The sequence below is a fragment of the Thalassophryne amazonica genome, chromosome 8 (assembly GCF_902500255.1).
Source record: "Thalassophryne amazonica chromosome 8, fThaAma1.1, whole genome shotgun sequence".
Taxonomy (NCBI): Eukaryota; Metazoa; Chordata; class Actinopteri; order Batrachoidiformes; family Batrachoididae; genus Thalassophryne; species Thalassophryne amazonica.
Window position 1 is genome coordinate 76,275,328 of NC_047110.1, and position 25,142 is coordinate 76,300,469.

General features: G+C 40.4%; 1 protein-coding gene across 12 annotated transcripts in view; it reads right to left on the reverse strand.

Annotated features, from left to right (window-relative positions):
- The window catches only part of LOC117515923 (ELKS/Rab6-interacting/CAST family member 1-like), a 47,476-nt gene that overhangs the window by 6,256 nt on the left and 16,078 nt on the right, over window positions 1-25,142 (reverse strand). The window contains exons 4-22 of one of the 12 annotated variants that reach the window (XR_004562259.1): window positions 20,575-20,866; window positions 14,291-14,418; window positions 12,798-12,875; window positions 12,564-12,719; window positions 12,232-12,399; window positions 11,918-12,085; window positions 11,649-11,786; window positions 11,393-11,533; window positions 11,077-11,217; window positions 10,731-10,924; window positions 10,198-10,209; window positions 7,682-7,817; window positions 7,450-7,581; window positions 7,190-7,246; window positions 5,233-5,393; window positions 4,877-5,024; window positions 3,419-3,508; window positions 3,137-3,214; window positions 376-483 (exon numbers count right to left, since the gene is read on the reverse strand). Coding sequence is in view for 8 of the 12 variants with exons in the window: in XM_034176702.1 (XP_034032593.1) it covers window positions 298-483; window positions 3,419-3,508; window positions 4,877-5,024; window positions 5,233-5,393; window positions 7,190-7,246; window positions 7,450-7,581; window positions 7,682-7,817; window positions 10,198-10,209; window positions 10,731-10,924; window positions 11,077-11,217; window positions 11,393-11,533; window positions 11,649-11,786; window positions 11,918-12,085; window positions 12,232-12,399; window positions 12,564-12,719; window positions 12,798-12,875; window positions 14,291-14,418; window positions 20,575-20,866 (2,526 nt within the window). In the remaining 4 variants the exon portion in view is untranslated. Of the gene's footprint in view, window positions 1-297; window positions 484-3,136; window positions 3,215-3,418; window positions 3,509-4,876; window positions 5,025-5,232; window positions 5,394-7,189; window positions 7,247-7,449; window positions 7,582-7,681; window positions 7,818-10,197; window positions 10,210-10,730; window positions 10,925-11,076; window positions 11,218-11,392; window positions 11,534-11,648; window positions 11,787-11,917; window positions 12,086-12,231; window positions 12,400-12,563; window positions 12,720-12,797; window positions 12,876-14,290; window positions 14,419-20,574; window positions 20,867-25,142 lie in introns of those variants that run through there. The other 11 variants (XM_034176703.1, XM_034176702.1, XR_004562261.1 and 8 more) reach the window with 11 other exon arrangements.

Here is a 25,142-nt window from a genome sequence, read left to right on the forward strand (position 1 = left end):
CATATATATACATATACATATATATACATATACATATATATATATTTTTTTTTTTTTAATGGAAAGCAAAGTAGGGTTTTTTGTTTTGTTTTTTTTGCTTTTGCTGATCCAAAAATGATCCGATCAGTTGTTTAAAAAACATATCCCATCCAAACGGTGTATTTTGCAATGTGTGACACCCTAGTGGGCGCTGTGAGTGAAAATGACAAATGCATCATTTAGAAAATAACTTTTTTGCTGTGCTCTATGCTGCTTTGCGCTTGGTATTAGATTAGGGCATAGAAGTTCTTTCATTACCTGATCAACAGTCATCTTCTGGAGCTTGTCCTCCCAGTCTTGGGGGTCACTGTGGTGATAATGAGAAGGGGGTGTGAGCTGGCTGAGGATGCTGGGATCCCGGTCATGGCAGAGGTCTGTCAGGTGGGCAATGTAGAGCTTGAGTTTACTGCGGTTCTGGGACAGGGCTAGAAGAGGGGGTATTATCTGCACATTTGGTATCGTGGGACAAAAAGGGTGAGGTATAGTGGGAAAAGGGGGAGAAAAATAATTACCATCATACAACACACCAGTGATCAAAAGGTTCAGTGAAGAGTGTGCTCCTTTTTCAATGTTGCACATAAGAATAAAGGACTTCAGCATGAGACACCAACAGAGTGAAACACATTTTTAATGAAAAAATTAAATATTTTAATCCAGTTTTGATGGGTGTAATCAGTAGGGCTGTCCCGAATGTCACATCCAACCAAGTTACTGATAACCTACAGAACCACTGCATGTGATTTAGTTCCCTTATTTTCAAAAGTATAATTCACACCCTTCAAAAAATGCCTCTGGAAGAGAAAAATTATATACAAGTCATACCAGCAAGTGTGTCTTTCCTGTATTATCAGCTCTGTGAGATTTTGTCTGTGTTGCTATGATGTTATTACTTTTTTACTTTTGTTATTGCCATTTTTTATTAGATTATGTACTTTCTTCTGTGCTTTGATCCCTGGAAAAGCTCTATATAAATAGTTATTATTAATAATTCTAATAACAACAACAATAAGTAGTAGTGTCATTTTTCAGTATGTAAGTCACACCACAATATAAGCTGCTAAACATCTCAAATTCATAATAAAATACAAATTATACTCCAGAAGATACGGAAACTGTTCGGATAAGCTGGAACTGTTTTCCAACCAACATAAGTGCATGTTTTATCATACAAACCATTGCTATAAAAGCAGCTTCATCATGGTCACCGGTGTCGCAGATCAAACGGTCCGCCCCTAAAAATTGGTCCGCCTTTTACATCTGCACATGCATCATTTCAAATGGATTAGTGGGACTATTAACCATCAGATGATAAACGTAAAAACTCTTAAATCATTCTAAAGTCAGTTTTAAGCAGAAACAAGGCCATTTTAAACAGAAACGAGGCGAATTTCCATGACACTTTGAAATGTCTGACACGCAGTGAATGCATCAGCTAACAGCTCGTTTAGCTGCAGCACTCTGATTGCTTCCTCTGCCTTTTATGATGAAATAATGCTGAATTTATGTGGAAATGATTGTTGTACTAAAGCTTCAGATAATGACTGGTGTGCAGTTTGAAGCAGAAACAAGGTGATAATCCGTGAACCGCATCATCAAGGTGGACCGATTTTTAGGGGGACTGTTCGGTCGGCGACACCGGAAAACAGACACGTACTCAGTTGTTTTCACAGCCAAACTACTGACAGCGTTCGGGTGACTTTTCAAGGTTTGGTAAAATCGAGTATCTGATACACTGACTGTCTTATCCTCCCTTAATTAGGGAATAACCCTGTTGTGTCTGATGATTTGGGGACGTTCATGCTGGTTATACAGTCGCAAAGAGAGCTTTAAAAAGGAGTTTACGGCTATTTGCAACCGTATAACAGCATGAACGTCCGCAAATCATCAGACACAAGGGGGTTATTCCCATTCTAATTTAATTCCATCGTTTGCACGGTTTATTTTTCTGTAGGTAATTTGGTCAGCGAGGCTTACCATCAAGCTGAGGCAGCGTCGCTCCAACAGCCGTCAAGGTGCGGAGTAATCCATCAAACGTGAAAATCCATCAAATGTGAAACGGTAATTCTGTATCAGAATCCACATCAATACTTTCGTATGGTAGCTTAAATTCACCCATTTAGGCAGCGGCGTCGGTACGCGACTTCTTCTCGCTCTCAGCTAACAGATAGCAGCGCGCGCAGCTGGTGTTCTGTGGAATTGTGCGTCTCTTTGCATAAATAGACACTTCTGCATCATGACAATATTGCGCATGTCATTAAACAGGAATGACATCTTGTCAGAAGTTGAACACTGGTCAGAGTAATACATCCAAATGTTTTGCCACCGTTACCCTGATATTATACGGTCTATAATCTCACACACTTAACCAATCAGATTCACAGAAAAAAATGTAATTGGATTAGAATATGAAGTAATTCCAAACAGCTAAGTTTTTTCAGCATTTTGTCTTCCTTTAGCCAGTATGGACTGAAACATGACATGACCGTTGCAGCTGTGAGCAATGGGGAGATTATAGCTACTTTTTCCACATTTGTACTGAGAAATTGAAATAAAGTACAAATAAATAACGTAGTCACCCTAATAATCAGTACTACATCTAGAGTCATTTACTGTATGTCTGTGCATTTATTCTATCAGCAGTTAAAATATAATTAAAAGAAATACACTGAAGAGAAAATGTTAGGATGTGATCATTAGAGACAGAGGAGCTGCATGAAAACACATGATGCAGGAGTTTGAGGGTACAAGTCTGTCTCAGCATAAAAACTGTGTCTAAGCTCATGCATGCAAACACAATGATCCCCATCTCAAGAAACCACAAAAGAAAAACATCTCAATGTTAAAGTGCGGAACAACAGAGTCTGTTAACAGAAAGGTTGATTTAACAAACATGCAACAAGCAAAAAACACAAGTAGACAACATTAAGAAGAGAGGAACTGAGGATTGACACACACACACACACACACACACACACACACACACACACACACACACACACACACACACACACACACACACACACACACGGAGGACAAACATGCCATTGTCATGATGAAAGTACATATCGGTCTAGATTTTATTTTTTTATGAGCTCACCCTTCTGAACAAAATGGCTGAGAGAGAGGGGGGATGAGGGTAAGAAAGAGGCTACGCCCAAATACCCTCCTCATCATCCTATTACAAACAAGGTAAGCCAGTCGCAGCATTAGAAAAGAACACGTGATTAGTGCGTATGCAGACAAAAACAACAACATATCCTCTTCACAAAGTAGTATCTACGTCAATATCTACACAACCAGTTACAAATTTATTTTTATTGCAGCTGTTCAGGATGGAAAGCAGAAATGATGCCAGCTGATCACTGGCCGGGGTACCTACCTGATCTGGAGAGGGTTTGTGATTTGCCTGGTTGGCCTTCAAATGGTCGTCCTCATAGTTATCTGCCATCAGCTTCATTCGGTTCTGAGTCTGTGGAATAAATGACAGGTGTAACATAAAAGGAGGGAAAAGCAGGAGGCTGGAATGTATGCTGAATTAATGTTTTTGCCAGTAATGCCAGACAAAACACTTTGATGAATCACACATTCATTCAGTCAGGTTCTGTAGTTTTGTTCTGTCATTCACTGGGCTTCAGATCCAGTGACTGACAGAAGAATGGCAGTGTTTCAGAAGAAAAATATCTCCTTACTTTAAGATGTGATTATTTTTCCTTAATTTTGTGCTGCTATCATGAGTAAAAGTCCTGCTTTGAACAAAATTAATGTGTTTCTATATTTCCCCACACAGTAAATCTACCCCGTGCAGGTTGATATGTGCAGCTTCTGTCAAAAACAGACTTGGTGAGTATTCCTTGTGGATCAGAGTGGAGAACCGTTTGTGGGACGCATCTAAATCGCGCTGTAGCATCACAAGCATAGATTGGGATGGTTGGCGCAGCTGGGCCTGGTGGAATTTAGGGGCAAATCCAAATGGAGTTCATTTCAAATCTGCACTCCACGGCTCAGGTACAGAAACACTGTGTGTTTAAGTTGACAGTTCAAAGTAAGCGCAATGTTTATTTAACAGACCTGAAAGTGTACTTTATTTATTAGTGTATTTTATTTGCTTTATTTACTTTGGATATTTCGATTTTTTCCCCACATTCAATTTCCAGTTTCTGAATATTTTTTAAGACTTAACAGTACAATGCTCTTTGAAAGGGTGTACTGACATTATCGATAAAATCAAATAGTCTTAAAAAGACAATTACCAGTTTATCTCAGGCTGCAATGAATGATTACCTACATGACTGATTACTCTCTTGACTGTTTTCCTCTATTAATCAATTAGTTGTTCCATTGAAAAATGTCAAACAGTGTTTGTCAAAGCCCAAAATGATTTCAAATGTGTTAGTTTGTCAAAAACCCAAAGATATTGAATTTGTTGTCACAGGATAAAATAAACTAACAAAGAAACCATTTAAGAAGCTGAAATCTAAAAATCTGGACTTTTTTAAGGACCCAAAATAATCAATAATGAAAATAGCTGGTAATTAATTTGCAGTCAATTAATAATCAATTAACCAATTAATTGTTGCAGCTCTAATATACAGTTTATTGCAATTATTTCTGAGATAATACATGTCCAACAAAATCAGTTATGGTGACAGGCTGAATAACTTCAGAGTAAATATGTAGCCAGATTTAGTGTCTGACATTAAATTATTTCTCTTAAATCAAAGGTCTTATTTTTGGCATTTAGGATTTGAATTATGATTCCATGAAAGTGTGTGTGTGAGCTCCCTAGATTGCAGAAATGAATTCTTTTCTCCTGTGAGTGGGAAAAACCATCCAGCACCTGCTGTTTGAGCTGCTGCACCAGTCTGTCCTTCTCCCGTTTCAGCAGAGACACCTCATCCTGGGTCTTCTTCTTTTTCGAGGATGACAGTTCCAGTAGGGCAATGTTAGCGTCTTTCTCACTGATAGCGGCCAACAGCGCCTCCTGCCTGTTGGGCAAGGATGGAACAAGTTGGAATATAACCATATTTATAAAGAGCTTTTAATCATCATTTATTATTAATTGCATAAAATCATCCTTCCAGCTGGCACAGGCTGGAAGAGGATGACATTTTGCAAGATGAAGGTACAATCAATAATTTAGACACTCCGCCGCCCAACTTTGTGTGTGTGTCAGTGAGTGAGTGAGAGACTTACTTCATCTCCAGCACCTCCTCCAGGTGTTTTCTGCGCTCCGCTCGCAGGGTTGTGAGGTGCGCCTCTTTCTCACACAGAGACTGCTGAGTGGAGGCCAGCTTGGCTCTCATAGACTCCAGCTCCTGCTTCACCTTCTCCATGGCCCCCAGCAGCTCTTCCATCTTAGAACGCACACAATTTACTCATGAGCAGACTGAGGAGATTATCTGAAATCAAGGCGCTTTTCCCAAGATGACATGTGTACCTCTGCCATCACACAGAGGACTGGAGGTTTTGTGATCACCCTGTTCTGTTTGCTGTGGACACAACCTCAAAAAGAATGGGGGGGGGGGGGGGGGGTCTTTTTTTTGTGGGGAGATCGTCCTTCAGCTAGGAAAGAGTTACCGGTAACTAAATCTGGTGACAATTTGGCCAATTTGGCACTGCCTCCAACTTTTTATTTTATCTCTGTCATTGGAGTGATCAAAATACACACCATGTGATATCAGCAAACACATCCATGTTACGCCATTAAAAAAAAAACCCACTCAAAACCTATTAAAAGAACCACCATGTTCAACTTCAGTATTCAACAACAACAAGCAACAGTATGACCAACAACCTCTTCTGGACGTCCTTCAGAATAAAAATGTCTCACTTTCTGACTGCACATTATTATGTATCAACAACAATATTATGACTTCAAATACATGAATACAAATTAAGATTTTGAAAGTGAACACATGAGTAGGGAGAGATGTGAAGGGGAATATGCCACATTCTCTCTGGATCTAAAACTGCCCCAAGAGTTCAGCTATACTGTGGTTTAGTATTTGCAGCGAATCTCCCTAAAGGTACACAACAGTGTAGTCAGGTGAGATGGAGGTGGAGAAAATTCCGGTCATCCTTGTCTGTCAGACAGCAGAGGTTAAAAAAAAAAAAAAAAAAAAAAAAAGTTTTGCACTGCAAAAACAAAAACTTCTACCATGTATATTTGTCTAATTTCAACATAAAATACTTAATGTACCCAGGCTCTACTTTTAGATGTTTGGGGGGTCATATTTTCACAAGGGGCAACAATGAATTTAATTGCTTGCATTGTTTATTCATAACAAAAACACTGCCACAGCAAACAGAAGCTAACGGGCTACTTAATGTTACTGGACAGAGTAATAACAGTTCAGAGCAACCTGGAACAGGCAAAAACATCAATTGTATGCGTACAGGACTGATTATACAGCTGCTGCTTATCTTAGCCTAGCTGTCCTCCTCTGCTGCAGCTATCTACTGGTTACAAGTTTTAAAACACCTTGTTTACATGAAAATAAATAAATAAAAATCTGCCAACGGAACCTTTAAATAAGGTCTTGAAATTGGCTGAGAAAGGTGATTTTGAGCAATGTTTACAAGCACTATAGGAAGTGTTAATTTTTTTATTACAAATATCAGCATTTTAAAAATCTTATCTGTTCCAGTAAGAAGCCAGCACAGTAGAATTACAGGGAAAAACCAGGACTGTACTTTAATACAGGTCAGTGGGAAAAGTCATTTAACTATAACACTAAATATTATTTACCTGCTATTTACATAAAAAAGGCAAAAGTGTGCTTGTATTGCTTAATATTTGGCACGCTGATTGCAAGTGAGTGAACAACACAGTGAATAATTCATCACCAAACGATGACTTAAATTTGCTGTTTCATAGATTTGCTAGCCAATTCATATGTGTGGTTATCTTTTGTAAACAAACAGCAGGTAAAAACATTCGCAACACAATTACAGTAAGTGCAAATAACAGCAACACCTTACAAAATAGTGCAATCCATTAACTTTGAAAATCAAATGTTACAACGCCACATAATCTAATCTGGGTCCTTTGTATGAGACTGCACGCTTTGCAAGTGTGTTGGTGTTGTTGTGTCAACCTCCTGTAAGTGTGGTTGTTCACTGACCGAGGTCACACACACTGGGCTCGTACCTTAGACCACTTAAAGTGGGCGAGGTTGGACTCATGCATTGGTTTGAGTGAGTGCTTCTGAGAGGCAGTGTTTAACAGAGAGAAAACAAGAGAAAAAATGACAAGCAAAGATAAAAGAACTGAGGAGGAAGCCAGAGGAGAGGAAGGAATGTGTAGAGTGAGAAACACCAAACTGGCAGCAAAAAAAGGTTAAGAGAAGGAATGTCACTCTTTGAAGGTGTGTAGAGTTGTGCAGGTTTAACTTGTGTTGTGTGTCTGACCTGTTTCTCCTGGAGCAACCTGGCAGCCTCCTCCTGCGCCAGCACCATCTCCCGCTCAGCAGTGATTTGAACGCTCTCTCTTAAGGCCTCCTCCAGCTCCTCGATACGCTCAGTCTTCTGACGCAGAGTGTCCTGTGAGTTGAATGAAGGTTTGTGTCATTCAGCCTCTTACTGTGTGAAAATAACAGCAGGATCCATAAAGACAAGAGAGCCGAACTGAAACAAGCCTCACTTTGATCTGCTGCGAGGTCTCAGACAAGTTATCCTCCCTTTTTCTGGCCTCCTCCACAAGCCGAGCATTCCTGCTTTTCTCCACCTGCTCCTTGTGCTTCAGAGATGCCACCTTCTTTGACTGGTCCTTTGTCTGCCTACAGAGGAATCATGGCATACAATGGCATTACTTACATCTCCATTAGTGAGACAGACATGCACAACTGATATAGATTTGGTAATCAAATTGTAAAGATGCAGCAAGTAAATACAGGGGATAAACAGGTGCCAAACCATCTTTCTATTGTGGCTATTATTTCTACTTTTGTCAAATATAAAACATTTAAATATATTATTGTAGATTGTAAACTTTAAAATAAAATATAGCAACATGCACGACTATCATTGAGCCAACAGATTCTGGCAATAGATTTTTGTGTGTTATGACAAAAGTCAAGCAGGCCCAGAGTGGCCCCAATATTCCTCTTGCTAATTTGAGTGAAAAACATATTACCCTGCAACCAACAATATGCAATAAATCCAAAATGACTACCAGGAATACTCTAAAATGTTCCTTCCTCATGGGGGATTATTTTAGTATTGGTTTGTTGCCAATATGAAAATTATTTTTTTTGCAATATATGTAGCTATTCTGATGTCCTCGCTCAAGGCCACTTGAAGGTCCAGGACAAAATAAAAGGTCAGATGTGTTTTTATCTGTACTCATCTGTGAGGAATTCATGTTAATGAGATTTTGTGACAGGACAATAGATAAACCAATCCTAATCCTTTATCTCCCATGATGCGGAGTCATTCCATGTCAATTCAACAAATATTTGAGGGGCCTCATGCACTTTGTTTCAGATTTTCTTTAAATTTTAATCAAATATTCCCAGACTATTCAGAACAACATATCTGAAGTTTGAGGCCTGGAGGCCAAGTAGTTTCTGAGATATGGCCAACTTAGTGTGCATGGGGTCTGCGGTTTTTTAGGCAAAAATTATGGCCGTCATTTCTGGAGCCATGTTCAAGGTAGAATATCTCAGCAAATAATGGACTTAGAGGCCTGAAATTTTCTGTGGCATTTGTCATGGACACCCAGACTTGGATTATAGTCAAATAACAGACATTGACACTAAACTGTGAAGTTTATGTATGCTCAAACTATGTAAAATATTACATTGACTATTGCGAGCATCCATGTTTGAGACACTGAAGCATACCATTACACTCAAAGAAGCCTTTCCATTTCTTGGCTCCTTAATGCCAGTTATACTGGCTATAAAACATGTAAATTTGGCATATCTGTGGTAAACAGTTATTGTGGGAGAAACCTCTGACATGGAATGACCCTGCGGTAAAAACTAAAAATGACATATTTCCTGGTCACAACTGAACTGCAAAAATGTAGACCAATGGGTGAGCGAGTTAGTCCATCCAAGGCAGCTTGTGTAGACAATAAATGTTATCATCTTGTAAGTCACTAAATTAAAAGAAGAAAATGTGGACAGAGCCTATGGCAGCTCGTGAACTTTAATGCAACAGTTTGGTTGAAAAAGTCATTTGTTTTTCTTATGTAATATCCCATTGGAGTGACTGCCACCTGCTGGTTGGTTAGTGGATGCTGCATAAATTACTGAAAATTACAAGGAGCTGTGGTTGAACTCGTGTAATATATCTGCTTGCTGAACACATCATGTGCTTGGCACTGCACTCAACCCAGCCAGGAAATTAAGATAGCAATTGTGGAAAGCTGTTGCTAGTACACAGGTAAAAAAAATATACAAAAGAATAAAGAAGTTAAACCAGAATTTAAAATAAATAAATAAATAAATGCATAGAACAACTGGTTGTGGAAGGTACAAAAGGTTTGTATTCATAATGCAAATTAGTGACACCAACTCAAAGCACTGCTCCGCAATAGTTTGAAACCTTTGTCCCACCTGTGTTTCGAAACATTGCTCTGGAGTCCAGATTCCAAAAGTCCTTTAGGTACTGCACTAACTACAGCCTCAATGTCACCTACTGTTTTGAAAATAAATATTTCAAAAAGTTCCAACCGACTGGCACCCTTTGATGTTTAATAAAAAAACAAAACAAAAAAAAAAACAAGTGAATTAATTTGCATTGCACACTTTTTGAATTTCATAATTACAGGCTACAGTTAATGCAAAATCTGTATGTGCACTAACACACACTATACTTGTTATCCCCAACAAAATATCCATAAATAGAATTTTAGCAATGTAACATACAGTACATATCATAAACCCATTAAAGTTATTCTTTGCATTCAGATCTTGTAATTGCCTAAGCAATTAATCACACCATACAAATTTGAGATACTTGGAAAAAACTCTACATAGCCCTGAAGTGTGAGGTGCTACTACTATTAATGTAGTACACAGACAGCCAAAACAAGGTAGCAGCTTGTTACTCCACACCCTGGAGAAGAGTCAGAGGCCGCTTATAAAACAAAAGAAGAGAACTATATGCTATGGTCAGGGTGGAAGAGCAAGAAACAGAGAAAATACTAACCTGGAGGCCAGACTGGTGGAGTGATAGATTTCCGGTAAAAAGACAAGAAGGCAGGAAAAGAGGAAAACAGACTCAGACCAAGTAGATTAGTAAATATAACGACAGATAAAGACAGACGAGGTGGAGGGACCTCACAGTCATCCTTGTGTTACATGTCCACTTGGGTAGAGTCAGAAATAAAAATGATGACATGACCTCTTATAAAGCAAAAAGTCAACATGGGAAACGGCAAGAGAACAAACTACACAAACAAATGACATAATACATGAGGGCAACAGTTGTCATGGAGACATGATGTAAATCCCTGGAGGAAGCGGAAGCTACCAGCAGGGTCCCTGAATCATCTCCCCCACCCCCCCCCACCCCAAAAAAGACGGTTGATTTTTTTATTTTTTATCCTGCCTGCATCCCTCTCCATTACACTCCATCCATTATAGTCATTAATTGTTGTTTTATATATCCAAACAGCCAAACCGTAAAAACTGTATTAAGCTACAGGCACATGTACGTATCCACCACCTCTTTCCACTCACCTCTCCAGCTCAGTGATCTTTTTGTCCTTATCATTCTTTTCATTCTCCATTTCCCGAAGGATCTCCAGTAGTCGGTCAACCTCAGCCTGGGCCTTCCCAGAATCCTCTCTGTGGCGGGCCGCTTCCTGTTCAAGGCCGTGAATACGCTCGGCCAGCTCGGTGTTGGCTTGAGCCTCTAAGGCTGCAGTCTGAGCCTGACAGTGGAAAAGAATCCTGTTAGATAGCAGTCGTATTCACTTTACTGTTAGCAGACAGCTATTACAAAAGTAACGACAGTACGGGCGCACAATGTCAGAATCATAAACACAGTCGCTTCATGTTGCACTGAGCCAGCCACAGGTCTCACTCTCTTAAGCTGGTTGTCCAGTTTTAGGCACTCCTCCTTCTTCTGCTCCAGGGCAATCTCCAGGCTCTTCAACTTGGAGTCCTTCTTCAGCCCTGAGGATGCAAGTGATGATGCATGTTCCTTCAGGTCCAATAACGAGGTCTGTACACAAGCAGAATCACCTTAGCAACTCCAACAGATATTGACAGTGAAAATTCAATATAATACAGCCATGTTGAACTAATTAAAGAGTAAAGGAAAAACAAAACTCAAGTTCATTCTGACAGTCATTTTGCACTTTGTTAGACTCCCAATGAACACATGGTTGGTTTCTCACCTCTCTGTCTGACAGGTCTCCCTGCAGAGTGCTCAATCTCTCCTTCAACTCTTTCAGTTCCTTTTTGACACACTCCAGCTCCTCTGTCTTCTCCCGGTCATCTCTGTCTCGCTGCTCCTTCAATCGCTCAATAATGCGTTCCTAGGAGGGCACAGAAGAAATACAGATGATGCCAGCACAAATGTAATCGACTGCACGACAAAGCACACGAACATGAAATCTGTTCTGGCGCTCGAAGCTTGCAGAGTGGACCCACCTTTTCTGCTAGAGATTCCTCCAGTGTGGTGAGGGCGGTGTCAGTATTGGAAGTGTCTGCTTGTAAGGACTTTACGCGCTCCTTTAGACTACTCATCTGCTTCTCCTTATCCCTCAGCTGCTCCTGCAGGTTCTCGATCTGCACTCAGAGAACACAGAGCCAAAATGGACATGAAACCAAGGAAATTAAACTTGAAGATACATGTTTGCATATTGTTGCACCCAGCACACACTCCACGACGACCACTCAAAGGGCTCAGTCCAATTCACCTTCTTCTGTAGCACATTGACTTTGCACTCCTTAACATCCAGCATGTCTTTGAGGTCATGGATCTCCCCAGTGAGTGTGCCCTTCTCCTCTGACATTTCTTGTATCTGCTTGCTCTTTTTGTTCAGAGTTGCCTCTTTCTCTTCCAGGCGCAGGCGCAAGACATCCACCTGTCCAGGATAGCTTTAAATTTAAGGTGACTGAAGACAAACAAGGTCATGTGCGATTGTAGTAAAAAATAACTGAGATAGAGAGATAGTAAAAAAAAATAACTGAGTAGCACTCTCCTCTCTACAACATATTGAATGTGTTGTACCTCTGTTTGTAAAATGGCAGCTCGCTGCTCTTTGGCAGTGAGGGACTCTTTGAGGACTTCGATGTGTTGCTTGCTATCTGAGAACTGGTTGGTGAGTGTCTCCAGCTTAGTTTGCAAACCAAGCAGCTCGGTGTCCTTCCTGGAAAGATCTTGCTTCACCTGCTCCAACTGAAAAACAACAAGCAAAGGTCAGGAAAAAAAAAACCAACATGAAACTTGGTTCCACTAAAGTGTTCAAAAGAAATTGAAGACGAGTGCCTCAATTTGGGATTTATTATATGATCCAACCCAGTTTCCTTCCAAACTGAGGTCATTCACATGTCACATCTTACCTTGTTCTTCATGAACTTTGTGTGACTCCGATAAACTTCCATCTGCTTCATCTCCTCCTGTCGTTCTTCACAGCTCAGAAGTCCGTTTGATTTTAACATGAGTACCTCCTCTTCCATGTCCCTCAGACTACGCTCCAATGAACCAATTTTAGCATCCTGTTGTTGAAGAAGAGGGGACTGGTTAGATTATGCACATGAACAAATACAAGAAACATTCCTCTAGTTGAGTCTCACCTTCATGTCAATGACAGTCTGCAGAGCCTTAGTTTTGGTAGATTCAGGGGTGCCCTCGTATCGTCGGTGTAGCTCCTGCTGTGTCAGCGAAGAAGATCATGTTAGATGTATGGGGTTATTTTTTAGATGACACCAGAGACATACGAGGTCTGTCAATAAAGTATAGGTCCTTTTTATTTTTTTCAAAAACTATATGGATTTCATTCATATGTTTTTACATCAGACATGCTTGAACCCTCGTGCGCATGCGTGAGTTTTTCCACGCCTGTCGGTGACGTCATTCGCCTGTGAGCACTCCTTGTGGGAGGAGTCGTCCAGCCCCTCGTTGGAATTCCTTTGTCTGAGAAGTTGCTGAGAGACTGGCGCTTTGTTTGATCAAAGTTTTTCTAAACCTGTGAGACACATCGAAGAGGACACGGTTCGAAAAATTAAGCTGGTTTTCGGTGAAAATTTTAATGGCTGATGAGAGATTTTGAGGTGATACTGTCACTTTAAGGACTTCCAACACAGCGGGACGTCACGCAGCACTCCCAGGTGCCGTCATCAGCCTGTTTCAAGCTGAAAACCTCCACATTTCAGGCTCTATTAATCCAGGACGTCGTGAGAGAATAGAGAAGTTTCAGAAGAAGTCGGTTTCAGCATTTTATCCGGATATTCCACTGTTAAAGGAGATTTTTTTTAATGAAAGACGTGCGGACGGATTGCAGCGTCAGCTCGCAGCCGCTGCGACGCTCCGCCACAGGAAAAACACCTCTGTTGGAAGCCTTAAGGACAAGTTGAAACATGTCCAGCTGTTAAACAATTTCTCATATACTCACTCCACTGAAAGCCATCAAAAGCCGCCTGGATTTTACAAATGGTTATCAACATGGAGGTGTTTTTCCTGTGCCGCCAACCGCGCGACCCGTCCGCACGTCTTTCATTAAAAAAATCTCCTTTAACAGTGGAATATCCTGATAAAATGCTGAAACCGACTTCTTCTGAAACTTCTCTGTTCTCTCACGACATCCTGGATCAATAGAGCCTGAAATGTGGAGGTTTTCAGCTTGAAACAGGCTGACGACGGCGCCTGGGAGCGCTGCACGACGTTTCGCACTGTGGGAAGTCCTTAAAGCGACAGTATCACCTCAAAATCTCTCATCAGCCATTAAAATTTTCACCGAAAACCAGCTTAATTTTTCGAACTGTGTCCACTTCGATGTGTCTCACAGGTTTAGAAAAAAATTTGATCAAACAAAGCACCAGTCTCTCAGCAACTTCTCAGACAAAGGAATTCCGACGAGGGGCTGGATGACTCCTCCCACAAGGAGTGCTCACAGGCGAATGACGTCACCGACAGGCGTGGAAAAACTCACGCATGCGCACAAGGGTTCAAGCATGTCTGACGTAAAAACATATGAATGAAATCCATATAGTTTTTGAAAAAAATAAAAAGCACCTATACTTTATTGACAGCCCTCCTACTTCTATAGCCCCCGGTTTTTCGACGTTACCTCCCGTAGTGCAGTAATCTCTCTGTCTCTCTGATCCAGTAAACTCTCAAGGTGATGTCTGTGCATCTCTGCATCAGCCAGTCTCCTCGTCCGCTCCTGGTCCTCCTCTGATGCCTTGGCAGATGGCCCTAAGACAGCAAACATTTTATGGTTACCTCCTTTGGTTACTGAGGCTTGTCACCAGCCAAGCTGTGCCCCAGAAAGGTTATGTGTAACTATCTTTCAGTGGCTGAAAGCAGAACTGAGATATTTTAAGGCTCAGCTATGCTTCTCCAGCTGTACATATGCAAACATTCATGTGTAAGTTTCAGACATTCATGCGGCTGTTGTCATTTGTCTCAGAAGAAAATTCAAATACAGAACTCTCAACCATAAAAAAGTAAGAACTAAAAGAATAAACACACATTTACCAGGTGCAAAGCAGCACACAACACCATGTAAATGTCATTGCTAGTTTCTGTTGGACGCAGTTGTCATTTCACACCCAGTGCCTATTTTGCCCATTTGTATTTCTGCTCTTATGCAAGTCCACTGGCATGTTTGGCTACAAATGAGGTGTGGTCAAACAACAAAGCCAGCACATTCATATCATCCATCCATCACAAGAAAGTATTTGCGTTTTACAGTAAAAAAAAAAGTAAAATGTAAAACGTAAATATAAAAAAGTTTAGATATGGGTCTTTTGGTTCGCTCAATTTCTCATTGCTTGTTGGCACTTGGTTTCCAAATGATAACTAGAAGATAGACAAACAGTCATAAAACTGGAACCGCCATCCAATTTTGGTGGTGTAGGTAAATCCATAACAGAAAAATTAGTGATTGGAGCACATTTGATGAAAACATAATGTAAAATATACATTAAATGGGGTTTTCAATGTTAAATTTAAATGGCCACAAAGTCTGTAATCCGGATTAAACTGTCAGTCATTAAAGGATACCATCCTACATAACAGTTTCAAATATGAAAGAAATTCAATCTTTTTTGACAGAGTTATGAATTTTTGAAAATTTGTTCAATGTTAAAGGATAGGGAGTTTTCTAATATTCTTCCTGACTTTGACCTCTGACCCTGAAAATTGAATCTGTTCTTGCCTATCAGGATATGAATCCTCTGTAAGAATTTCATAACAATATATGAAGCATTGTGGGTTCCAAGCTGCTCGCAAACAAACTGGGGCAAAAAATAACCTCCTCAAATGTTGTTGGTGGAGGTAATAACACTGGTTTACACCACATTTTTATGCTGCCTTTTTCACTGCTCAGGCCTGCTCTTTGTGGACAAACAGGGGGAGAGTGAGTGTCCACAAGGGGTCCAGCTCTTAAACAGTTTGAATCGACAACATTCTTGCTGGTAATACCTCACTAAAATGCGTAGCAACAAGTGCTTTGATACAAAGTACATTACAAACACTCATTGCAAGACTGAATAAATCTTAGAGTGAGAATCAATCAATTCAATCAATCAATTTTATTTATATAGCGCCAAATCACAACAAACAGTTGCCCCAAGGCGCCTTATATTGTAAGGCAAGGCCATGCAATAATTATGGAAAACCCCCAACGGTCAAAACGACCCCTGTGAGCAAGCACTTGGCAACAGTGGGAAGGAAAAACTCCCTTTTAACAGGAAGAAACCTCCAGCAGAACCAGGCTCAGGGAGGGGCAGTCTTCTGCTGGGACTGGTTGGGGCTGAGGGAGAGAACCAGGAAAAAGGCATGCTGTGGAGGGGAGCAGAGATCAATCACTAATGATTAAATGCAGAGTGGTGTATACAGAGCAAAAAGAGAAAGAAACACTCAGTGCATCATGGGAACCCCCCAGCAGTCTAAGTCTATAGCAGCATAACTAAGGGATGGCTCAGGATCACCTGATCCAGCCCTAACTATAAGCTTTAGCAAAAAGGAAAGTTTTAAGCCTAATCTTAAAAGTAGAGGGGTGTCTGTCTCCCTGATCTGAATTGGGAGCTGTTTCCACAGGAGAGGAGCCTGAAAGCTGAAGGCTCTGCCTCCCATTCTACTCTTACAAACCCTAGGAACTACAAGTAAGCCTGCAGTCTGAGAGTGAAGCGCTCTATTGGGGTGATATGGTACTAAGAGGTCCCTAAGATAAGATGGGACCTGATTATTCAAAACCTTATAAGTAAGAAGAAGAATTTTAAATTCTATTCTAGAATTAACAGGAAGTCAATGAAGAGAGGCCAATATGGGTGAGATATGCTCTCTCCTTCTAGTCCCTGCCAGCACTCTAGCTGCAGCATTTTGAATTAACTGAAGGCTTTTCAGGGAACTTTTAGGACAACCTGATAATAATGAATTACAGTAGTCCAGCCTAGAGGAAATAAATGCATGAATTAGTTTTTCAGCATCACACTGAGACAAGACCTTTCTAATTTTAGAGATATTGCGCAAATGCAAAAAAGCAGTCCTATATATTTAATATGCGCATTGAATGACATATCCTGATCAAAAATGACTCCAAGATTTCTCACAGTATTACTAGAGGTCAGGGTAATGCCATCCAGAGTAAGGATCTGGTTAGACACCATGTTTCTAAGATTTGTGGGGCCAAGTACAATAACTTCAGTTTTATCTGAGTTTAAAAGCAGGAAATTAGAGGTCATCCATGTCTTTATGTCTGTAAGACAATCCTGCAGTTTAGCTAATTGGTGTGTGACCTCTGGCTTCATGGATAGATAAAGCTGGGTATCATCTGCGTAACAATGAAAATTTAAGCAATGCCGTCTAATAATACTGCCTAAGGGAAACATGTATAAAGTGAATAAAATTGGTCCTAGCACAGAACCTTGTGGAACTCCATAATTAACCTTAGTCTGTGAAGAAGATTCCCCATTTACATGAACAAATTGTAATCTATTAGATAAATATGATTCAAACCACCGCAGCGCAGTGCCTTTAATACCTATGGCATGCTCTAATCTCTGTAATAAAATTTTATGGTCAACAGTATCAAAAGCAGCACTGAGGTCTAACAGAACAAGCACAGAGATGAGTCCACTGTCTGAGGCCATAAGAAGATCATTTGTAACCTTCACTAATGCTGTTTCTGTACTATGATGAATTCTAAAACCTGACTGAAACTCTTCAAATAGACCATTCCTCTGCAGATGATCAGTTAGCTGTTTTACAACTACCCTTTCAAGAATTTTTGAGAGAAAAGGGACGGTTGGAGATTGGCCTATAATTTGCTAAGATAGCTGGGTCAAGTGATGGCTTTTTAAGTAATGGTTTAATTACTGCCACCTTAAAAGCCTGTGGTACATAGCCAACTAATAAAGATAGATTGATCATATTTAAGATCGAAGCATTAATTAATGGTAGGGCTTCCTTGAGCAGCCTGGTAGGAATGGGGTCTAATAGACATGTTGATGGTTTGGAGGAAGTAACTAATGAAAATAACTCAGACAGAACAATCGGAGAGAAAGAGTCTAACCAAATACCGGCATCACTGAAAGCAGCCAAAGATAACGATACGTCTTTGGGATGGTTATGAGTAATTTTTTCTCTAATAGCTAAAGAAAGTCATGAAGTCATTACTAGTTAAAGTTAAAGGAATACTCGGCTCAATAGAGCTCTGACTCTTTGTCAGCCTGGCTACAGTGCTGAAAAGAAACCTGGGGTTGTTCTTATTTTCTTCAATTAGTGATGAGTAGTAAGATGTCCTAGCTTTACGGAGGGCTTTTTTATAGAGCAACAGACTCTTTTTCCAGGCTAAGTGAAGATCTTCTAAATTAGTGAGACGCCATTTCCTCTCCAACTTACGGGTTATCTGCTTTAAGCTGCGAGTTTGTGAGTTATACCACGGAGTCAGGCACTTCTGATTTAAAGTTCTCTTTTTCAGAGGAGCTATAGCATCCAAAGTTGTCTTCAATGAGGATGTAAAACTATTGACAAGATACTCTATCTCACTTACAGAGTTTAGGTAGCTACTCTGCACTGTGTTGGTATATGGCATTAGAGAACATAAAGAAGGAATCATATCCTTAAACCTAGTTACAGCGCTTTCTGAAAGACTTCTAGTGTAATGAAACTTATTCCCCACTGCTGGGTAGTCCATCAGAGTAAATGTAAATGTTATTAAGAAATGATCAGACAGAAGGGAGTTTTCAGGGAATACTGTTAAGTCTTCAATTTCCATACCATAATTCAGAACAAGATCTAAGATATGATTAAAGTGGTGGGTGGACTCATTTACATTTTGAGCAAAGCCAATTGAGTCTAATAATAGATTAAATGCAGTGTTGAGGCTGTCATTCTCAGCATCTGTGTGGATGTTAAAATCGCCCACTATAATTATCTTATCTGAGCTAAGCACTAAGTCAGACAAAAGGTCTGAAAATTCACAGAGAAACTCACAGTAACGACCAGGTGGACGACAGATAACAAATAAAACTGGTTTTTGGGACTTCCAATTTGGATGGACAAGACTAAGAGTCAAGCTTTCAAATGAATTAAAGCTCTGTCTGGGTTTTTGATTAATTGATAAGCTGGAATGGAAGATTGCTGTTAATCCTCCGCCTCGGCCCGTGCTACGAGCATTCTGGCAGTTATTGTGACTCGGGGGTGTTGACTCATTTAAACTAACATATTCATCCTGCTGTAACCATGTTTCTGTAAGGCAGAATAAATCAATATGTTGATCAATTATTATATAATTTACCAACAGGGACTTAGAAGAGAGAGACCTACTGTTTAATAGACCACATTTAACTGTTTTAGTCTGTGGTGCAGTTGAAGGTGCTATATTATTTTTTCTTTTTGAATTTTTATGCTTAAATAGATTTTTGCTGGTTATTGGTGGTCTGGGAGCAGGCACCGTCTCTACGGGGATGGGGTAATGAGGGGATGGCAGGGGGAGAGAAGCTGCAGAGACTGTGTAAGACTACAACTCTGCTTCCCGGTCCCAACCCTGGATAGTCACGGTTTGGAGGATTTAAGAAAATTGGCCAGATTTCTAGAAATGAGAGCCGCTCCATCCAAACTGGGATGGATGCCGTCTCTCCTAACAAGACCAGGTTTTCCCCAGAAGCTTTGCCAATTATCTATGAAGCCCACCTCATTTTTTGGACACCACTCAGACAGCCAGCAATTCAAGGAGAACATGCGGCTAAACATGTCACTCCCGGTCCGAATGGGGAGGGACCCAGAGAAAACTACAGAGTCCGACATTGTTTTTGCAAAGTTACACACCGATTCAATGTTAATTTTAGTGACCTCCGATTGGCGTAACCGAGTGTCATTACTGCCGACATGAATTACAATCTTACAAATTTACGCTTAGCCTTAGCCAGCAGTTTCAAATGTCCTTCAATGTCGCCTGCTCTGGCCCCCGGAAGACAATTGACTATGGTTGCTGGTGTCGCTAACTTCACATTTCTCAAAACAGAGTCGCCAATAACCAGAGTTTGATCCTCGGCGGGTGTGTCGTCGAGTGGGGAAAAGCGGTTAGAAATGTGAACGGGTTGGCGGTGTACACGGGGCTTCTGTTTAGGGCTACGCTTCCTCCTCACAGTCACCCAGTCGGCCTGCTTTCCCGGCTGCTCAGGATCTGCCAGAGGGAAACTAACGGCGGCTAAGCTACCTTGGTCCGCACCGACTACAGGGGCCTGGCTAGCTGTAGAATTTTCCACGGTTTGGAGCCGAGTCTCCAATTCGCCCAGCCTGGCCTCCAAAGCTACGAATAAGCTACACTTATTACAAGTACCATTACTGCTAAAGGAGGCCAAGGAATAACTAAACATTTCACACCCAGAGCAGAAAAGTGCGGGAGAGACAGGAGAAGCCGCCATGCTAAATCGGCTAAGAGCTAGTAGCTGCGCTAAGCTAGCGGATTCCTAAAAACACACAAAGTGAATAATGTGTAAATAATTTAGAGGTGATTCAGCAGAGGGAGTGCTTTAGTTAAGGCACGTGAAGATTACACTGTGAAACAAATCGTTATCTAGTTAACTAGATCAATCTAACTGCACAGGTTAAACAGCTAACAGATACAGCAAAACACCGCTGTGCTCCGGAACAGGAAGTGATACAATACCGCAGTAAGAGCCAACTACCAGTAGAGAGCGAAAGAATAACTTAATGAAATATATCTGAGACCAAAATTTACAACAATTTACAATTACAAACAATATTTAAAAGCATTATCCAGTGTGACCATAAATGCTTGTTTGAGATCTGCAAATTCTCAACTCATTTTCATGCCACATGTTCATTGGTTCATTGGCTCTGAAAATGGTTCCTTCCTATTACCTCAAGTGTCAAAACTACCTTTGCTCTGCAGCATCTCCAAAAGCTTCTTGATGGACTCGTCTCTAGCGCCCAAGGTTTGCTTCTGGGTGTCAATCCTGAGCTCCATTTCCTCTAGTGTCTTCCTTAAAAGAAAGAGTTCTTTGGCCTGCCTCTCATGTTCACCCTGCAGCCGCCGATAGTTCTCTTCTGTAGGTTCGGACGTCAGGGCCAGGTCTCGGCCTTGGCTCGCTGGATCTTGCTGGAGCAGTTGATTCAAGTCTCTCTGTATTCTGAGCTCATCCTGAAGTGCCTGCACAGTCATCTGGAGGTGCTAGGGACAGAGAAGCGATACAAATGCATTTAGTTAATCCAAAAGACAAACTATTCTGCTATGCGTTTGCTCAAGAGCAATTGTGGTTTTGCACTTACAAATGCCCTCCCACCCAACCATCAATACATCACAATCACTCACAATTTTAAAATGATGTGTTTCTGTCCACCAGTTACCCACCCTTTTTTTGAGAGACATCGACATAGCAGACAAGTTTGTTTTTTATTTGGCAAACAATGAAGTAAAAAAAAAAGCTCTATTTTGGAACCAAACTGATTTATTCTTTAACAGTGACTGAACTACAGTGACCTTGCATAAAATTTTAATGGTCAAAAGGTCAGGCTACAATGTCAACTACAGCACCACACTCAGAGCACAAACCTCCACCAACACTAGTTTCCAATTCCACAAATTTTGACCTTGGAAAAAATTTCAAGGCCAAAGTCCTGTTAGAAGTGGGTTTTCATAAGCTAAAATATAATACAAAATACAGACGAAAAGGGATTTTTAAAGAGCAATTCAAATATTCGTTGAATCTGCAATATAGATCAGATGCGGATCAAACTTAGCTACTCATTGAGAGTGCCAGTTTGCACCTCAGTGTCACAAATGAGAGTAATTGAAGCAATTTTGATTGAGCTATAATGCAAAATGTACATCAATATTAAATTCCACAAAACCTACAATCCGGATCAGATCCGGATCAAACTTTGTCAGGTGACAGTGAGTGCCAGTCTGCACCTCATTATCAAATATGAGAGTGTTTGGGGCATGTTTGTTTAAGATATAATATAAAATGTACATTAAATGGGGTTTTCAATGTTAAATTTAAATGACCACAAAATCTGTAATCCGGATCAGATCTGGATCAAACATTGTCAGACAATAAAGGAGACCATCCTCCATACCGCTTTCAAATACTAAATAAATTTGATCGTTTTTTGATTTATGAATGTTTGGAAATCTGTTCAATGTTAAAAGGATAGGGATTTTTTTTCCCCCATTTTCCAAGATTTTTCCTGACTGACCTTTGACCTTGAAAATTAAATCAGTTATTGCCCATCAGGATATGAATCCTGTGTGAAAATGTCAGAATGATATATGACAAATTGTGGGTTGCAGGCTGTTCACAAACAGACAAACAGGAGCGAAAACATAAATTCTGCCCTATTTCACTGGCAGAGGTAAAAATGGTCTTATGTTACAATAATGAAGAATGAGCTTTAAAAAGAATCAACATTAAAACAAATTCTAGAATCTAATCTTAATGCAACTGATATAAAAGGAGAACAAATTCCTGGTGACAGAGTGTAAAGTTTTCCAATTTAATCTGTGCAATTTTATTGTAGTTGTGTATTTTGGAGTTTGAGGTGTATTTTTCCCCAATTCCTATATGAGAGACCTATGTACACACACATACACACACACTTGTGTGAAATATAGTGATTGTGTGACACATGCACACCAACAGCTAGGCTTTGTGACCAGTGTAATGTTTCGTGTCCAGAGAAAGACAAGCAGTGAAACACAATCATCCCAGTATAGTTTTTCACTGTTTGTGGCATCTGACGCCACAGACTCTTCGCGGAGCTACAGTGAGACTACAACAGAAGGCCGCATTTTACTCTGCTCTGAAGCAGCTGCAAACGCCTCAGACAACAGAACAAAGACCGAAGTCATTGTTTGCCTTCGCTTCTTTCTGTCCTACTCCTCCACTTCTTCCTTTGTTATTCTCTTCTCTCCTTCCTGATTTTACACACTATTCTTCTCAGGCAGCTCTTCCCCCATCTCTTCCCACCAATACTCTCACCTCTCTTCTCACTAACCCTCCCTTTCCACCCCATGACTAAGGCTGACTCACTGCTGTGAAAGTACTGATCCAGCCCTCAACACACATGCACACACATGCACACACCTTTTCTCTTCCTCTACTCCCCATGTTAGCAACATCTTTGCCTGAGAGGAGACAAAATTCAGACATTTCAGAGCAGAGAAAGTAAAGGTGATGTCATAAAAGAATTTTACACTGGCCCAAAAACAGTCCTGATTCTAATAATGTGCCATGTCACTCCTAATGCCATAAGGCATGCCATCTTATTTTACAGATGGTGTCTTTAAGGTACAAACAGACTCACACTGCCCTCAGGGTATACAGACTACAGAAGATCATACAGTACATGTGGTAGGAACTAAGAAGGGCCGTCTGCATATGCGTTTTAGCCGTGTGATGGACTGGTGTCCTGTGCATTGTATATTCCTCTTTTTGCCCAGTGTACACCAGGATAAACTCCAGCTAACCCCAAACCCTGCTCTGGATATGGCTGCATGATTTGAACAAAATCATATTACGATTATTGTGGGAAATAGTGAATATGGGAAAATGTATGATCTTCTAATGCTGCAGTCAGGTTAATAAGTATTTGAGCAGTGACAATATCTGTAATTTGAGTGAAAATGGAAACAATCAACATGTGTTTGTAATGTTGACTTTTGGCATTAAATCAAGAGGTTAAACAAAAATATCACATGAACCATTTAGGAATTACAATCACTTTTTTCCACAAAAATCATTGGATATACTCGTACTGATTACTGTTAACAGAAAATACTTTTACAGACATTACAGGGGAGGTGATGGCCTAGTGGTTAAGCGTTGGGCTTGAGACCAGAGGATCCTCGGTTCAAATCCCAGCCTGACTGGAAAATCACTAAGGGCCTTTGGGCAAGGTCCTTAATCCCATAGTTGCTCCTGGTGTGTAGTGAGTACCTTGTATGGCAGCAGCCTCACATCGAGGTGAATGTGAGGCATTATTGTAAAGCACTTTGAGCATCTGATGCAGATGGAAAAGTGCTATATAAATGCAGTCCATTTACCATTTTTCTTTAGACAAGTTGAGGGATGGCTACATGAACATTACAAGTCACTGAATGTGTCTTGACTTCACGTCTCAGTCATTAATACAAACAATCTAGCACTGTATTGTGTATCTGTCTGGATTAAGCAGTTCACAAAAACTGAGTGACTGTGGAGAAAGGAGGGCTGTGATTGGAGAAAATGTACACAGTGCTGTAAATGGCCTTTTATAACAGCTGAGTGGATCCTTGTCATTTGATTGGTGCTTTGTATGTCACTTGACATGGATTAATTAATCCATTTGTGTTGCATTGCATTTAGAGTGAGGTTTGGTTCTATTTAGAGTGCAAATTTGGTTCCGTACGTTTGGTACCACTCCCCACACACACACACACACAAACGACACGACATGATGATTTGACTGAGCTAACTGACACTGCTAATTCTTGTAAGACACACACATACAACACACACAAAATCCACACCGCTGATTGTTTCATTTCAACTCTGTGGTGTTGTACAGAGACAACATTACAAAAACGGCCACACTGTCCAAATACTACTGGACCTGACTATTTCCTTCTTGATCAAAGCTTGATGTGCAAAAACCACTACAAACTATTTAACATTGTTTTTAGAAACTTGGTTAATATATGAAATAGTTATGTGATGTAGAGATTTTCACCTCTGGAATAGACTTGGAAACCCTGGATTGTTTTTTAGAGGGGGTGATCTTAATAATGTGAGGTAAAATTTAAGCATTTGGGGTGTATTACTGTTACATATGTACCAGAGGTTTCAAACCAGCTGTGTCAGACCCAAATGTTGTTTATAGCATTATAATGTTTGTGAAAACACTCACAGAACAGTGGAATGTCAGATGTAATAACATAAAACAACCTCAAATAAATTGTAAATGGGCTGCATTTATATAGCGCTTTTCCATCTGAATCAGACGCTCAAACCGCTTTACAAATAATGTAAATGTCAGGGTGCTGCCATACAAGGCGCTCGCTACACACCGGGAGCAATAGGGGATTAAAGACCTTGCCCAAGGGCCCTTAGTGATTTTCCAGTCAGGCTGTGTTTGAACCCAGGATCTTCTGGTCTCAAGCCCAATGCCTTAACCACTAGACCATCACCTACAACTACAACTACAAGAGTTCATTTAATGATCATTCAGCAATGAACAAGCTTCAATGAGCTTTAATCGGTGTGCTGTATCAGCACAAAAATCCATGGTTCAAACAGTCACATTTTAGACTTTAATTCAATCCTGCTTAGTTCCACATGAAAATGATTTATACCAATGTATGTCCTTGAGAAAAGCTGATAAGCAGGCATCTGACACACATGGACAGAACAGGAGCATGCAGGAGTCACAAGGGAATTTCTTTTTTTTTTTTGACGTGTCTAAAAAAA